Source organism: Coregonus clupeaformis, unplaced genomic scaffold (genome assembly GCF_020615455.1).
Source record: "Coregonus clupeaformis isolate EN_2021a unplaced genomic scaffold, ASM2061545v1 scaf0009, whole genome shotgun sequence".
Classification (NCBI taxonomy): Eukaryota; Metazoa; Chordata; class Actinopteri; order Salmoniformes; family Salmonidae; genus Coregonus; species Coregonus clupeaformis.
This window is the reverse complement of record NW_025533464.1, coordinates 1,255,001-1,273,377: the sequence shown is the minus strand read 5'-3', so window position 1 is coordinate 1,273,377 and position 18,377 is coordinate 1,255,001. Positions and strand designations below refer to the sequence as shown.

Below are 18,377 nucleotides of genomic sequence, written 5' to 3'. Positions count from 1 at the left end.
TTTTGACTGGTACTATATATATATATATATATATATATATATATATATATATATATTTTATCTCTCTCAACATATATATAGTATCTCTCTCAACATTTACATTTTAGTCATTTTAGTCAAAAATGCTTTTTTAAATCAAAACAACAACAATACAATACAATACAAAGACAATACTAATGGCTGCTCCCACCGTGGGTGCTCTGGTCAGTGGGTGTGCTCACTCCACCCCAGCCCAAAGGGATTTTCCAAGGGTGGGAAGGACCAAACCCTGGCCGATAACCCTGCCACATAACCATCAGGACCAGCACACACCGCTCAGAGTGAAACCAAAACACTAAACATAAATAACAAAACACCAAACATACAAAAATCACATCCCCACCCTCACCCCTGATTGGAGGACCTCAAACATTTATACTGTGCATGCGCATGTATTTATTCCAACACTGATTTATTCCATCCTTCAGACAGCTACAGATCAACCCATCTTTCCCAGTACATCATCATTCTACCATTTCCTCTTGCAATACATCCCTCCATTCTTCTGTGGTGTCTCACTAAGGACTTGAACCTCCCCATCTTTCGTCTCTCTCTCTTTCTCCGTCTGTCTCTGTCTCTGTGTGTGAGGACAGATTGGACAGAGATTGTTCCCCCCTCCCTCTTCCCCCCCCCCCCACTGCCCAGTCATGTCAAACCTGGTCCCATACTATCACAGAGATGATGACCTCTCACACTCCAAGATGTGTGCCTGATGAACTGAGTGTAGTGTACAGTATCAACACACACTACACAGAAGGACACAGTGTGTAGGAATCATCTCAGACACATGAACATGCTCACAGACTGGCACGTTCCAAGGGACTGGCATACACACACATTATACCTTGATTATACACATGCAGTCGCACACACACACTGACCGGCATTGATAAACACACATAAACACACACTCGGTGAGTAACCATCTCCATTCTCACTAATATTATATTAGGTTCATGTGGAGGCGTCTCCTAACCCTGAATGAACCTAGGCATGACTCGTTACTGTCACTCATCACATTCCCCTATCCCTGCCCATGGAGGGTTTACCTGACCCAGCCTTTCCTCAGCAGCCCCGCAGGTACCCACCACACCCCACCCCTTTCTGGGCACCTGTTCCTCTGTTGAGGGAAGAGCTCCACCCAGCATGTAGCGCCTGCAGATGGGACGTATATATTTAGTTTGTAGTTTGTAATTCCCCTTTAATGCTTCTACAGATGATTTCATGTCTGTCTTATAAGGCATCCTATTCCTTATATAGTGCACTACTTGTGACGTAATATTAGCCTGGATTTAACCCAGGCTATTGGGTTGGCTGCATAGTATGTGTCCATAATGGCACCCTATTCCCAAGTCCACTACTTTTGACCAGAGCCCTATGTTGGCCCCGGTCAAAAGCTGTGCACTATATTGAGAATAGGGTGCCATTTTGGACACACTATGTGTAGATGTTGAATCCAGGCTAATGCTAGTGTATGAGGTCTGCTGAAGTCTTCAGAGGAGCTGGAGGTGCCGCTCATCAATTTATGCAGTATGAAAATGTATTCACTGTAAGTCGCTCTGGATAAGAGCGTCTGCTAAATGACTCAAATGTAAAATGTATGCAGCCGCATGTGGTTTATGGTTACAATGACGGCAGCCACTTCACGGTTACCGCCGGTTACCGAGGCGGCTGGGCGGGTGCCTGTCTCTGAAATTGTAGCCAGAGTTTTAGAAAATGTATTCTGTCATTGTTGAGGAAATACACACACATACCTTCCTTTCACTCTCTTTTACACACACACACACACACACACACACACACACACACACACACACACACACACACACACACACACACACACACACACACACACACACACACACACACACACACACACACACACACACACACACACACACACACACACACACACACACACACACACACACACACACACACACACACACATGACAAACACTTTGGCCCTCTAGGTCTTCTCTGTATTTTAGAACACTGTAAACAGTGGGGCGACGCTGTTGTTCATCTGAAGTGCTTTTACTGATTGGAATAATTGAAAATTTCGCTTTGGTTCGTTCAACTTATTCTGTTAAATTTGTCGGAAATCAAATAACACATTCAACAGATCAATTTTTTTAATTGAATGAAAGCTTCTAAATTGCTTTCAACACCTCATGCACATGCACATTGAATAGCGGTGGGGGCAATGTAGCGGCGGCAGCCTATCAGAAGAGTTGGAGGCGTGGCTTATTGGGAGCGTGTTTGTTCTTTTTCCCCATCCATGAGAGCGAATGTCGTTGTTGTAAGTTGTGTCATGTCGTAAGTTGTGTCATGTCGTAAGTTATGTCATGTCGTAAGTTAAGTGTTGAAAGAAATAAGTTGCAACTTGAAATGTAGGTTTGGTAATAATGTGATTAAAACAGTTGGCATTGAGTCATACATTTGGTTTCAACAAATGTAGTACTTTTGAATTGAGGAAACCTAACTCATTTACTTGTGGCCAGTTGAAGTAATTTTGAGGTTGATCCAAATATACTTTTTTTTTTTTTTTACAGTGGAGAGATGTTTACTAACTGCTGCTTTTCCCCTCCCTAATGTCCCTCACCAGCCATTATCAAGCATAGTGTGAAAACTACCAGACCAGGCAGTAACTGAACATGGCACATAACTTAATTGAGGAAACTAGCTGCGCATAAATCAATTGAGGAAACTCTGACTTCGCTCAAGTGATCTTATTTGGATCCAAGTCATACAGACAAACAGCTAATTGACTTGAGATATAATCTAGTGTTTGTCATTCAAACATTCAGCACATACACCACACATTCATTAGGAACTGGTAGTTGTGATGAATGAGTTGTAGAACAGTGTAGAAACAGTGGTGTATATGCCTGTATATGTTGAGAAAGAGGCCCCCAGCCACCCAGCGGGCCCCGGAGGAGATATAAAGTGAACCGTAACACTTCTCTATTTCAGTAAAAGATGGCAGTAGATGTCCCCACATGTTGTGAATATAATATGCTTGTAAATTGTTCTCCCAACTCAACTCCAAATTCTCATTCCTTGGCAATTTGGTGCGGGTAGTAAATTGGGAATTTGAGTTGGTGCCCACCCCGACAGTCTGCCCGATGCTCAGAGCCTGGCCCTGGGAACCACTCAGAATCCTCCTAAAAAAAAAGAACTTTCCTCCTGTCTGAGGAACTTCATATCCATCAGAGAGAAAGACAGAGAAATAGGGTGAGAGAAACACATTATGAAGTAATTGTAATTACTATTATATATTATAATTACTATATGACTTAACACCCTCTATGAGATCTTCTAGCCAGTCTTTTACCCTAACCACACACAACAGGGGACCCATGTCTGAGTGTGTGCATGCTCAGCCCAACAGTGGAAACATGGCATGTTGGCAGTGTCGGGAGTTAGTAGACAACCTGTGTCTGCTGTCATGATGTTTGTTTCGGACGGTTGGAAAATCATTAATCGGTGGCGGTGGTGTCTGTGTGTGTCTGTGTGTGTCTGTGTGTGTGTCTGTGTGTGTGTGTGTGCGGCTTCGTGGGTCTCCCGGAGCGGCGGGTGTGAAAATAGAAGCTCTGTGTGATTTATGTGGTTTCGTGGGGCAGATAAAATGGCCTGTCAACGGCTCCTGAGAGTGCTATATATAATGGCAGGGATACCTAGCTTAGCACTGACAACTAAGGGTTGAAAGGGGGACCGGAGGTGTATAGTGACACTGTCTGGAGCCCTGTCTCATTAGTTTGTTGCTTGGTTGGATGGTTGGTTCAGTCATTTATTTGTTCACTCACTCATCCACTCATTCACTCATACGCTCACTCACTTTCTCACTCACGCACTCACACATTCACACACTCAGCCACTCACTTACTCACTTACTCACTAACTCACAACCTTTATATCACTGGTGGAAAAATCGGTAAGGAACCGCATAGGGCCAGTGGAGCAACTGCATTACACTGCTGTTCACTAGGTCTTTGTTGACCATGTCACTGTTGTTGGTGCCCCTTGACACTAATGATGTCACCTACAGTAGAAAGATAGCAGGTTAGCTAACAGCAGTCAGGTATACTGTAGTTCAGTTGTCACCAACCAGTCGATCGCGGTCTTCAAGGCATTCCTAGTCGATCACCAAATATTTCTGTAGAAAAGCCAACGATGAAGGCCTGCACTCCTTTATTTGTATTTATTTTATTTTGTTGGCGGTAGGTGCACTTGATTCAGAATCCCTGCGCACCGGATAGGCAAAGTGTTCCCATTTTGAACTTTTTAATTTGTCTGAAAAGACAAACTTCACCTACCTGGCGGACCGGGAGATTTGTGGCTAAATTGAGCACACCTACTGCGCTGGCTCAAATCATCGTGCCTACAGCTTCCAGAAAAGTTTGATACTAGCCTACATGAGATTTCATAACTTCTAAAACCCATGACCAGAGAGAGACTGTCAAAGGATACAGCAAAGAGCTGCTGTTTAAGTTTTTATTCAGCACTGTCAACACTGTTGTGTGCTTCTCTGCACTACCACTCACGCTGCAGCTGCAATGAATTAGTAGCCAAGTGTTTCGATAGCCCTGCATTTTTATTATTAGCAGCTCATCGTCTCTACTTTAATGTCGAGGAATATTTCACTTTCTCTGGTCATAGGAACGACATGAATTTGTGCATGAGGCAGATGCTGAGCTACTCGAGTTTCGCCATCAGGTGGAAGAAGGTGCCCCCCTCTCTCTGGTCAGTCTCACCGGAGGAAAGGAAGGAGAGGGCAGGGACCGTGAGAGGCGGACCCTCTGCTGCTCTCTCCCTCCCTCCACTGACACTAATGCCGTGTTCAAAACAACTGGGAACTGGGAACTCAGACATCTCCGACTTCCGACTTCAGTACGTTCAAGACAACTGGGAACTTGGGAAAAAACGAGATTGGACTGGGAATAATTGTTTTGAACGGTCATCTTTCTAGCGCTACAACTTTCTGACCTGAAGGTCACTGACATCATCATTTTACCTTGTTTTTTCCCCGAGTTCCCAGTTGTCTTGAAAGCACCTTGACCATCAGATACAGGTACAATCAGTCCAGTAAAATAAAAAAGCTAATTTAATGATTTGCTAATTATTTCAATTTATGCTCAGCTGTGCCTCGAAAGTGCTACATCAACTGATCTATTTTGTTATCAAAGTTCCAGTTTTGGTCTGAGAAGAACGATATTGTCAGGCCAGACATAATGTATCAGGCCTACTACACAAACCTCATTCCTACAGAACTGTTTTTATTAGGTTCATATTACATTTTTAAGTCATGTTTAAAAGAAATCTGAGCGGTAGATCTCGGTTTGCTTTTTGACTGTGAAAGTGATCGTGACTCAGAAAAAGTTGGTGACCACTGCTGTAGTTACTAACACAGGACAGCTTTTGTTTGGTCCAGTCCACAACTGGACTTTCCCATGTAGTCTTTCTGCCCTCCTCACATGTGTTGAAGGAGAGGGTGACTTTAATCTGACCTGTGTTGGGGGATAGGGGTGGAGGGAGAGTTGGGGGATTGGGATGGAGGGAGAGTTGGGGGATTGGGATGGAGGGAGAGTTGGGGGATAGGGGTGGAGAGAGAGTTGGGGGATAGGGGTGGAGAGAGAGTTGGGGGATAGGGGTGGAGGGAGAGTTGGGGGATTGGGATAGAGGGAGGGAGAGTTGGGGGATTGGGATGGAGGGAGGGAGAGTTGGGGGATAGGGGGTGGAGAGAGAGTTGGGGGATAGGGGTGGAGAGAGAGTTGGGGGATAGGGGGTGGAGGGAGAGTTGGGGGATAGGGGTGGAGGGAGAGTTGGGGGATTGAGAGTTGGGGGATAGGGGTGGAGGGAGAATTGGGGGGATAGGGGTGGAGGGAGAGTTGGGGGATTGGGATGGAGGGAGGGATAGTTGGGGGATAGGGGTGGAGAGAGAGTTGGGGGATAGGGGTGGAGAGAGAGTTGGGGGATAGGGGTGGAGAGAGAGTTGGGGGATAGGGGTGGAGGGAGAATTGGGGGATAGGGGTGGAGGGAGAGTTGGGGGATTGGGATGGAGGGAGAGTTGGGGGATTGGGATGGAGGGAGAGTTGGGGGATTGGGATGGAGGGAGAGTTGGGGAATTGGGATGGAGGGAGAGTTAGGGGATTGGGATGGAGGGAGAGTTAGCTGATTGGGATGGAGGGAGAGTTGGGAGATAGGGGTGGAGGGAGAGTTGAGGGATTGGGATGGAGGGAGAGTTGAGGGATTAGGATGGAGGGAGAGTTGGGGGATAGGGGTGGAGGGAGAGTTGGGGGATAGGGGTGGAGGGAGAGTTGAGGGATTGGGATGGAGGGAGAGTTGAGGAATTGGGATGGAGGGAGAGTTGGGGGATAGGGGTGGAGGGAGAGTTTAGGGATTGGGATGGAGGGAGAGTTGAGGGATTGGGATGGAGGGAGAGTTGGGGGATAGGGGTGGAGGGAGAGTTGGCGGATAGGGGTGGAGGGAGAGTTGAGTGATTGGGGTGGAGGGAGAGTTGAGTGATTGGGATGGAGGGAGAGTTGAGGGATAGGGGTGGAGGGAACGGGGGAATGGAGAAAAGGGGAAAATAAACACAGGAGACAAACACAGTTCAGTCGACCAATGGAAGCGTGTTTATTTGAAGTTGTGTGAGGAGAGGAAGCAGACAGAGGGAGGCTGCTGTTGCTGTGCTCACACACAAACACGCTCACACACACACACGCTCACACACACAAACTCTCTCTCTCTCTATATGGCGGAGGAATTCTCACTTTAAACAAACAGAGGCAGGAAATCAGAGGTGAAGGGAACTCTTAAATGACGGCCCAAGGGTCCTGCTGAACTCTCTTAACTAGTGGGAACACTTCTACCTAGCTACTGTCATCATCAATTAGTTCCTATAGTATCAAACAGTATATAGACTTCACTTACACCTAAACACACTTAACTTTGTCTCCCTTTCAAAGACTGTAAATTACTGTAGGAAAATAGTGTGTGTGTGTGTGTGTCCTCCCTGTGTCTCTCCTATCTGAATCCCTCAGTTTGCTCTATCAGATAAGTTGTCCTGAGAATGCAGTGCAGCCATTGACAATCATCTAGGATCTAGAGGGTCAGTGTTTGTGCTTTGTATTAACCCCCCCACACACACACATACTCTAGCAAACATCCTGGTGGGACAGTGGGATCCTGGAGGCTGCTGGGTGTGTGTGTGTGCCTGCGTGCGTGCGGTATGGGGGTGGGGGGGTGGCAGAGTTTGGGGTTGAATGGTGTGGGAGGAGTGTGTGCGATGGGTCTTGGTGTGACAGAGAGGCGGGTATGTCAGCCACTCAGACAGACAGGTCAGGCCGAGCTTTCTGTCTTCTTATGCTGGAGACAAATAATAATCATGAGGCTAGGAGTTGGGGACGAGACTCCCAAGTTTATGTCTGTGAACTTGGTAAGAGATCAGTTCAGAGTGAGTTTAGTTTCCTGTGTGATGATGTGTGTGTCTGTGTGGGTGTGTTCCTTCATGTGTGTGGGGGTTTTCTTCATTGTGTAAGGTTTTAGGAAATAAAGACAGGGTGAGTGGCCGGAGAAAGATTGGGATAAGATGTCTCTGAAAGCACACTTAGACCTGAATTGTTCTCATTCAATCACACATTTGACAGTGTCTTTTGTCCAGTGTTGAGTCAATGGGAAAACGGTTCAGTGTTTTCAGGCTCCAAGGTTTTCCTCAGTCCTGCCTGGTTTTGTATGGCTGCAGACCTTTCCTTGAACTGCGCTGAATACAAGGATAATCTGTCCAGGCGGATCTCAATGTGTTCACACACACAGCCGGACATCAGAGCAGGGTCGAGGTGCTGAAAGTTACTGGGCATAGGCTAACACACTGACCACACGCTCCCTCCCTCTCAAACAGAAACTCTTCCTCCATTTTATAAATACTTTGTTTAAATATTATTCCAGTTCGTGTAAAGGCTTTGAAAGGGACCTCTAATGATTTGGTTGTGAGTTTCTCTCTCTCTTTCCCTCTCCCCCCTCTCTATTTCATTTTTCTCTCTCTTTCTTTATCTCTCTCTCTCTCTCTCTCGCTCTCTCTCTCTCTCTCTCTTTGGGGGTAAATATGAGTTGTTATTTACTTCGGAAGACTGTCCGTTTGACATTTTTTTCTCTTCTCATGCCATGTTCGCTGTATTTTTAGGCCAGAGTTTGTCTTTGGTGAGTCAAAATGTTTTACGAGTGTGAGTGTGACTGAGCCGGTGTGTGTGTTGAGTTAGTTACAAGCGTCAGAGCTACAGGGGAATGGACGCCGCAACATCTCCATACTGTCCCCACACACATGCGCGCAAACACACACACACACACTTCCTCTTGTAATTCAAATAATCCAGGTTGGGGAAGGTTCCTGACCCAAATAACAGTTACAGTTGTAGCCTGATTCCAGATCTGTTTGTGCTGTCTTGCCAACTCCAATGACCATAGGAGCAAGACAGTACAAACAGATCTGGCACCAGGTTATTAAATCTCTTGTTCCCTTAACAGCTGGACTTTGTTAAAGTGAACTAAACTGCCAGCTTCCTGCCCTCCTCTCCACCCAGTCACTGTCTGGATGTAAACGCTGTTTCACTAATGCAACAGCAGAGGAGAGGCCCTGTGTTACTGGTGGGATTACTGGTGGTCCCACCTGGTCCTTTTATTATGACATCACAGTCCTGAAGGACTGAGGGTCTGACAGGAATCCCTAATATCACCTTTGCTTTCGCCTGAGACTCAACTTCCCACGACAGAGAGAGAGAGAGAGAGAGAGAGAGAGAGAGAGAGAGAGAGTGAGTGTGTCTGTGCGCCCTCTTGTATTTGAGGAAGAGATTGGGGAGGGTTATTGGAATAGGGGAGTGCTCAGTTTGAATGACATCAATGCAGCGCGTTGAAGAAAAGCGCTCATTGAAATTCATGGCTTAGTACCTATAGCATTGTGGTTTCAGTCGGCCAGTGAAAGAGAGAGAGAGAGAGAGAGAGAGAGAGAGAGAGAGAGAGAGCGAGTCTGACAGATTTAAATTAAAATGGCATTTACAAGAGCACGGGCGGAAAGAGAAGAGAGGAGGGGTGTGTGTGTGTGCACGCGTGTGTGGTGTGGTTTTTCCTCCAACGAGCCTGCAGTTTTTAGTTGAAGGGACAAGGTCGCCTTAATACTTCCTACCAGTTTGGCTACAACCATCCATGTATCTACCTATAGATGTCTACCTCTTCCATTCCATACAACAAAGTACCGATTGTGGTTGATTTAAACCAGTCAAATAGTCTCATTGGTTTATACTGTATGGTTGACAGTCCGTTAACAAGTAACTCACCTATACAGTAGTGAGGATAGTTGCTACGTACATCTTAAAAGCCATTACGTAAGAGGTGGAATCTTCAAGTTAGTCTTCAAAGATAATTTTTCTCTACCTGCCGTCTTTGACATCAGAACCTACGCAGCAACAGAGAGAGGACAAATCAGCCATCTAGAAAGCCCTCTTTGAAGAGGAACTTTAGCCTAGCTCTAATAGCTGTATAAATTGTTGTAGCGAAGCTTTGAACGTCCTTTCCGTTTGATATTACATTGGGAGCTTTTAAAGGGTTTATTTAAAAGGGTCCTTTTAAGTGGAATCTTTATGGGCGGCTGTGCTGTGTGCTCACCACTCTGGTCCTCACCACACACACACACACACACACACACACACACACGTACATGTACGCACGCATGCACGTGCACAAGCACACGCACACATTTACAGGGGACAGTGATGAATGACAACTCTCGAATGAGATGCAGAACAACAGCTCATCCCTCTCAGACCTCAGAGGACCCCTCTCTCTTCAGGCAGCTCCCCTGTGTGTCCTGGACTCCTCATGGTGTTTACCAGGCTGGCTGGCTGACTGAGGCAGCCCTGGTGAGAGAGAGATCAGCCTCTCGGTCTCTCTGACTGGCATCCAGCCTGCCACAAAAACACCAACATCATCTCATCCCTCATCCCTCAGCGGAAATACTGGAGGCAGGAGAGACCTGAGGCACTAAAATAGGCCTCTCTGTCTCCTTCTCTCTCTCTCTGTCTCTCACTCCCTCTCTGTGTTCCACCTACTCTCTCTGTCTCCTTCTTTCTTTTTCTCTCCTCCTTCCCCCTCTCTCTTTCCCTTTCTCCCCCCCTCTTTCTTACTCTTTCACCTCCTCCATCTCTCTCTCTCCCCTTGCATTCCCCTCTCCTTCACTCTCTCAACATCTCTGTCTCCCCCTCTCTCTCATATTTATCCTCCAGTCCAACACTTGATGTGTTCTGCTGGTTGTCCAGGCTGTATTAACAGGGCTGTGATATGTTTGGACCTGGCGTTGGGCTCCTGAGAGCTCCAGAGGGGGGAGCGGAGGATAGGGGCTGGGGAGGGTTGGGTTGGCTGCGGGCCTGTCTTATCTGGACCCACTACAATACTACTACCTCCTCTCCTTCACTATAGTACTAATACCTCCTCTCCTCCACTATAGTACTACTACCTCCTCTCCTCCACTATAGTACTACTACCTCCTCTCCTCCACTACAGTACTACTACCTCCTCTCCTCCACTACAGTACTACTACCTCCTCTCCTCCACTACAGTACTACTACCTCCTCTCCTCCACTACAGTACTACTACCTCCTCTCCTCTCCTCCACTACAGTACTACCAGCTCCTCTCCTCTCCTCCACTACAGTACTACTACCTCCTCTCCTCTCCTCCACTACAGTACTACTACCTCCTCTCCTCCACTACAGTACTACTACCTCCTCTCCTCTCCTCCACTACAGTACTACCACCTCCTCTCCTCCACTATAGTACTACTACCTCCTCTCCTCTCCTCCACTACAGTACTACTACCTCCTCTCCTCTCCTCCACTACAGTACTACTACCTCCTCTCCTCTCCTCCACTATAGTACTACTACCTCCTCTCCTCTCCTCCACTACAGTACTACTACCTCCTCTCCTCTCCTCCACTACAGTACTACTACCTCCTCTCCTCTCCTCCACTATAGTACTACTACCTCCTCTCCTCTCCTCCACTACAGTACTACTACCGCCTCTCCTCTCCTCCACTACAGTACTACTACCTCCTCTCCTCTCCTCCACTACAGTACTACTACCTCCTCTCCTCTCCTCCACTACAGTACTACTACCTCCTCTCCTCCACTATAGTACTACTACTACCTCCTCTCCTCCACTACAGTACTACTACCTCCTCTCCTCCACTACAGTACTACTACCTCCTCACCTCTCCTCCACTATAGTACTACTACCTCCCCTCCTCCACTACAGTACTACTACCTCCTCTCCTCTCCTCTCCTCCACTACAGTACTACTACCTCCTCTCCTCTCCTCCACTACAGTACTACTACCTCCTCTCCTCTCCTCCACTATAGTACTACTACCTCCTCTCCTCCACTATAGTACTACTACATCATCACCTCCCCTCCACTACAGTACTACTACCTCCTCTCCTCTCCTCCACTACAGTACTACTACCTCCTCTCCTCTCCTCCACTACAGTACTACTACCTCCTCTCCTCTCCTCCACTATAGTACTACTACCTCCTCTCCTCCACTACAGTACTACTACCTCCTCTCCTCTCCTCCACTACAGTACTACCAGCTCCTCTCCTCTCCTCCACTACAGTACTACTACCTCCTCTCCTCTCCTCCACTACAGTACTACTACCTCCTCTCCTCTCCTCCACTACAGTACTTCTACCTCCTCTCCTCCACTACAGTACTACTACCTCCTCTCCTCCACTATAGTACTACTACCTCCTCTCCTCTCCTCCACTACAGTACTACTACCTCCTCTCCTTTCCTCCACTATAGTACTACTACCTCCTCTCCTCCACTACAGTACTACTACCTCCTCTCCTCCACTACAGTACTACTACCTCCTCTCCTCCACTACAGTACTACTACCTCCTCTCCTCCACTACAGTACTACTACCTCCTCTCATCTCCTCCACTATAGTACTACTACCGCCTCTCCTCCACTACAGTACTACTACCTCCTCTCCTCCACTATAGTACTACTACCTCCTCTCCTCCACTACAGTACTACTACCTCCTCTCCTCTCCTCCACTACAGTACTACTACCTCCTCTCCTCCACTATAGTACTACTACCTCCTCTCCTCCACTACAGTACTACTACCTCCTCTCCTCTCCTCCACTACAGTACTACTACCTCCTCTCCTCCACTACAGTACTACTACCTCCTCTCCTCCACTACAGTACTACTACCTCCTCTCCTCCACTACAGTACTACTACCTCCCCTCCTCTACTCCTCTACAGTACTACTACCTCCTCTCCTCCACTATAGTACTACTACCTCCTCTCCTCCACTATAGTACTACTACCTCCTCTCCTCCACTACAGTACTACTACCTCCTGTCCTCCACTATAGTACTACTACCTCCTCTCCTCCACTACAGTACTACTACCTCCTCTCCTCTCCTCCACTATAGTACTACTACCTCCTCTCCTCTCCTCCACTATAGTACTACTACCTCCTCTCCTCCACTATAGTCCTACCACCTCCTCTCCTCCACTACAGTACTACTACCTCCTATCCTCTCCTCCCTACAGTACTACTACCTCCTCTCCTCTCCTCCACTACAGTACTACTACCTCCTCTCCTCTCCTCCACTACAGTACTACTACCTCCTCTCCTCCACTACAGTACTACTACCTCCTCTCCTCCACTACAGTACTACTACTACCTCCTCTCCTCCACTACAGTACTACTACCTCCTCTCCTCCACTACAGTACTACTACCTCCTCTCCTCTCCTCCACTACAGTACTACTACCTCCTCTCCTCTCCTCCACTATAGTACTACTACCTCCTCTCCTCCACTATAGTACTACTACTACCTCCTCTCCTCCACTACAGTACTACTACCTCCTCTCCTCCACTATAGTACTACTACCTCCTCTCCTCCACTACAGTACTACTACTACCTCCTCTCCTCCACTACAGTACTACTACCTCCTCTCCTCCACTATAGTACTACTACCTCCTCTCCTCCACTATAGTACTACTACCTCCTCTCCTCCACTACAGTACTACTACCTCCTCTCCTCCACTATAGTACTACTACTACCTCCTCTCCTCCACTACAGTACTACTACCTCCTCTCCTCCACTATAGTACTACTACCTCCTCTCCTCCACTACAGTACTACTACAACCTCCTCTCCTCCACTAAATTACTACTACCTCCTCTCCTCCACTACAGTACTACTACCTCCTCTCCTCCACTATAGTACTACTACCTCCTCTCCTCCACTACAGTACTACTACTACCTCCTCTCCTCCACTAAATTACTACTACCTCCTCTCCTCCACTACAGTACTACTACCTCCTCTCCTCCACTATAGTACTACTACCTCCTCTCCTCCACTACAGTACTACTACCTCCTCTCCTCCACTACAGTACTACTACCTCCTCTCCTCCACTATAGTACTACTACCTCCTCTCCTCCACTACAGTACTACTACCTCCTCTCCTCCACTAAATTACTACTACCTCCTCTCCTCCACTACAGTACTACTACCTCCTCTCCTCCACTATAGTACTACTACCTCCTCTCCTCCACTACAGTACTACTACCTCCTCTCCTCCACTACAGTACTACTACCTCCTCTCCTCCACTACAGTACTACTACCTCCTCTCCTCTCCTCCACTACAGTACTACTACCTCCTCTCCTCTCCTCCACTATAGTACTACTACCTCCTCTCCTCCACTATAGTACTACTACTTTCTCCTCTCCTCCACTACAGTACTACTACCTCCTCTCCTCCACTACAGTACTACTACCTCCTCTCCTCCACTACAGTACTACTACCTCCTCTCCTCTCCTCCACTACAGTACTACTACCTCCTCTCCTCTCCTCCACTATAGTACTACTACCTCCTCTCCTCCACTATAGTACTACTACTACCTCCTCTCCTCCACTACAGTACTACTACCTCCTCTCCTCCACTATAGTACTACTACCTCCTCTCCTCTCCTCCACTACAGTACTACTACCTCCTCTCCTCTCCTCCACTACAGTACTACTACCTCCTCTCCTCTCCTCCACTATAGTACTACTACCTCCTCTCCTCCACTACAGTACTACTACCTCCTCTCCTCCACTATACTACTACTACCTCCTCTCCTCCACTACAGTACTACTACCTCCTCTCCTCCACTACAGTACTACTACCTCCTCTCCTCCACTACAGTACTACTACCTCCTCTCCTCTCCTCCACTACAGTACTACTACCTCCTCTTCTCCACTATAGTACTACTACCTCCTCTCCTCCACTACAGTACTACTACCTCCTCTCCTCCACTACAGTACTACTACCTCCTCTCCTCCACTACAGTACTACTACCTCCTCTCCTCCACTATAGTACTACTACTACCTCCTCTCCTCCACTATAGTACTACTACTACCTCCTCTCCTCCACTATAGTACTACTACTACCTCCTCTCCTCCACTATAGTACTACTACTACCTCCTCTCCTCCACTATAGTACTACTACTACCTCCTCTCCTCCACTATAGTACTACTACCTCCTCTCCTCCACTATAGTACTACTACCTCCTCTCCTCCACTACAGTACTACTACCTCCTCTCCTCTCCTCCACTACAGTACTACTACCTCCTCTCCTCTCCTCCACTACAGGACTACTACCTCCTCTCCTCCACTACAGAGTGATTCAGTAGTTCTGGACCCACTGACCTCCCCAGTCAAAACAATGAGCACAGGGAGCTGGAATGGAACAGTCAGCCCAACTCTCAACTCAACCCTTACCGTTTCACTTCGAGCTCTTTTCTGTTCCATAGTCGCTGATATATGTCTCTTTCTCTGTCTGTCTCCATCTGTTTCTCTCTGTCTCCGCTTTACCCTTTTTCCGTCTCATTCCCTCTTCTCGCTCTCTGTCTGTTCTCTGTGTGTGTGTGTCTCTCTCTCTCTCTCTCTCTCTCTCTCTCTCTCTCTCTCTCTCTCTCTCTCTCTCTCTCTCTCTCTCTCTCTCTCTCTTTCTTTCCCTCCCTCCCTCCCCCACACCCCCTCTCTCTATCTGTCATTGACGTTTAGCACAAACTGAGTTCATCAGAGCTCGTGATATGGCGGGGAACGTTTATCGACCCGTCACTTTGAACTTCAGGTTTGATAACTGAACATTTCAGTTGCCTTCCTTCAGCCAGCCATCTCATCACATTGTACGTATAGAGAGGCCAGCAGAGCTCACGGCCCAGGCAGCGCCCGGCTCTGTTTGCTGTTTCAGGACAGATTGTGCTGAGGCCAGGGGTCCCTCTCCACCTTCTCCTTTTCCCAGGTTTATTTGACTTCTCCCAGGTTTAAATTGACTATAGATGGAGTTGTACACACTGCTTTCCTATGGATTTCGTTGTTTTTTTTTCAGCCACAGTGTATATTTTGTCAACTGTTGCGTTGTGAGGGCTGTGGGTTGAGGTGGCCGTAGATATTCCTTTTCCATAAGGAAATGTTTCCTAACCTAACCGATCTGAGTCACACTATACTGTTTATTTTCACCTGCATAAACCAAAATACATTAATTGTACAGGAAGAAATATAACTTTACATTTCACGCTACATACATGAAAAGTATTATTATTTGTTGCATTTTTCCACAGTGTCGCCTCAACACCTTCAATGAATAGGGAATCTTTCAGATTGGGTCTTTAGGAAGGAGATGCTTTAGGACGGTAATGTTAGATTTGTCTGTGAAGGGGGCTCCTGGCGTCCCTCTCTAGGGAGGTACTTTGGACTTCTAATGAGGCACATGAAGGGCCCCCAGGGATCGTTACTCTCACCACACCACAAACAGAAAACCAGAGAGGGCTGCACATTGCTCCTTGAGAGCTTTGGAGAGGACCAGGATGTAGTGGAGGGGGGTGTCTGGGGGAGGGGGGAGGACGATGGTGTTGTCTTGGTAAACGTCCCTTGTGAGAGAATGCATTCCGTGGGTATTGAAGTCTCAGTGCTGTTTCCTTTAGAGGAGCACCCACTCCCCCTCTCTCTTCATCCTCTTAGTGCACTCCCTCTCTCCATCCATCTCTCCTTTCTCTGCCCGACATGTCACCTTAATGATCATTTGGGTTTATTTAAGAACATCAAGGTGTCTAAGTAACTTTGATTTACTCGCCCACACTCATACTTACACTCATCACTCATCACACACTCTCACACACACACGTAAGACGTTCATCCTCTGATCCCTGCTCCCGACGAGGAGAGATTCCAAAATATTCTCAAACGTTCCGTGTAACTTTTCCAGGCCCTTCCCAGACCCTAATGATATCTTTGGCTGTGTTTTCCAGCTCCACTCCTCTCTGGAGAGTCCTGGCCCCCAAGTCTCCTCTGTTCTCTCTCCTCCCCCCTCATCTCCCCCTCACCTCTCCCCTCTAATGAAGATTTAAATACTGGGCCATTTAAGTTATTAACACGCCGGGCCGCTGTGTAAATCAATGGGCTGGGGCTGAAACCACATCAAACGGGTGGAGAGAGAAGGGGGGAATGTACAGCCACAAGGACTGACAGGAAGGAACCTCAGATCACCACTGAACTGTGGAGGGAGGAGAGGACAGGAGGACTGGGGGAGGAGGTGGAGGAGGGAGTTGGACTGTGTAGAGCCATTAAATTAACACTTGGCTTAATTGATCCTGGCATATGCTCTCTGACTGGGACTTGTATGTGTCTGTGTGTGTGTGCGTGCACGTGTGTGTATGTGTGTGTGTGTGTGTGTGTGTGTGTGTGTGTGCATGCGTGCGTGAGTGTGTGCAAGAGTGTGTGCGTATGTGAATATGTGTCTGGGAGCAGCTCTTTAATGTGTAATCCTTAATGTCCCTCTGACCCTCAATGCACTCAGGCAGGATGTCAGAGAGCATCAAACCGGCTTTGCGCAATTAGGGAAGGAAAACATTGGGGTCCACGGCCTCCGTTTGATAAGCCTCCCCCTCACCCCTGTCTCCTGTCTCATATTAAGGGCTGGATGGGGAACCCTTTATGTCCCGGGATCTTTTTCATGGCTTTCTCAACCATTCACACATGCACACACACACACACACACACAGAGAAAGAGAGCAAGGGAGAGAGCGAGAGAGAGCAAGAAAGAGGGGAGAAAAGTGTGATTGTAAAATGACTGATGTGTTTGACTTTCACAGAGTTAACTGTCTTCAGCTTTGTCCGGCCAGGGCTAACCGTGACGCCCCTGTGCTATCCCCAGTGAGGATGGAAAGGGGCGCTGTGGCAGGAATGTTTTACTAATTTATTTTGCTCTCACAGCACATCACTCTCGAGGAGTCTGTAGTGTGTTTGTGATGGAGGGGGGAACTTCACCCCATTCATTGTTGTGAATGAGGATGTTTAAATAGCCCTTCTCCTATCTGCCCACTCTCTGTTAGTCCAACTGGCGTCTGCCAGGCTCGTAACCCATCAGTCAATCAGTCAGACATGGTTATGACCCCATCAATAGGGTTTCGATAAATTCCCTGGTTTTCCAGCAATCACGGTTGGAGGATTCCCAGAACCAGGAAGGAATAAGCAGGAAATCCAGAACCCTCCAATCAGGAATTCTGGAAAACCAAAATGTATTCAAAGTTCCCTGAATTTTGCAACCATACCCATCAATGTTTTCTAGCATGGCTCATTCTCCTCTGTCACATGGGGCTGAAGGATGAGCCAAATCAGACGGGCATCTGATTCTCCTTGCAGGGCTCCTACAAAGACCTTTGGTCTTCAACTACAGGTCTACAGAACCATCTTACACTAATATGATTTCTCTATCACCCTCTCTCTCTCCATCTCCCTCCCTCCCTCTCCCTCCACAGATGGAATGAACTGCATGAACAAGGACCACGGCTGCGCCCACATCTGCAGGGAGACTCCAAAGGGGGGCGTGGCTTGCGAGTGCCGGCCCGGGTTCGAGCTGGCAAAGAACCTGAGAGACTGTACATGTACGTACCCTCCAATTATATATGAGGGCTTTGGTGTGGGGTCACCCACTCCAGAGCCAAGGTCAAAGCCATAGTTCTGTGTTCCAACTGTGTTGTTGTGTTATTCTCTCTCTGTCTCTCTCTCCATGTCTCTTTCTCTCTTTCTTTCTTTCTCTATCTCTCTTTCTCTCTCTCTCTCTCTCTCTCTCTCTCTCTCTCTCTCTCTCTCTCTCTCTCTCTCTCTCTCTCTCTCTCTCTCTCTCTCTCTCTCTTGTTCTCTGTCTCTCTTTCTCTCTCTCTCTCTTTCTTTCTCTCTCTCTCTCTCTCTCTCTCTCTCTCTCTCTCTCTCTCTCT

The 18,377-nt window shown here is 47.5% G+C and overlaps 1 protein-coding gene across 7 annotated transcripts in view; it reads left to right on the top strand.

Annotated features, from left to right (window-relative positions):
* LOC121575702 (signal peptide, CUB and EGF-like domain-containing protein 1) overlaps positions 1 to 18,377 on the top strand; it is a 93,578-nt gene that overhangs the window by 33,280 nt on the left and 41,921 nt on the right. For all 7 annotated transcript variants that reach the window (XM_041888984.2, XM_041888983.2, XM_041888982.2 and 4 more), the window contains exon 5: positions 17,919 to 18,044. In XM_041888984.2, coding sequence (XP_041744918.1) covers positions 17,919 to 18,044 — 126 coding nt within the window. The remainder of the gene's footprint in view (positions 1 to 17,918; positions 18,045 to 18,377) is intronic.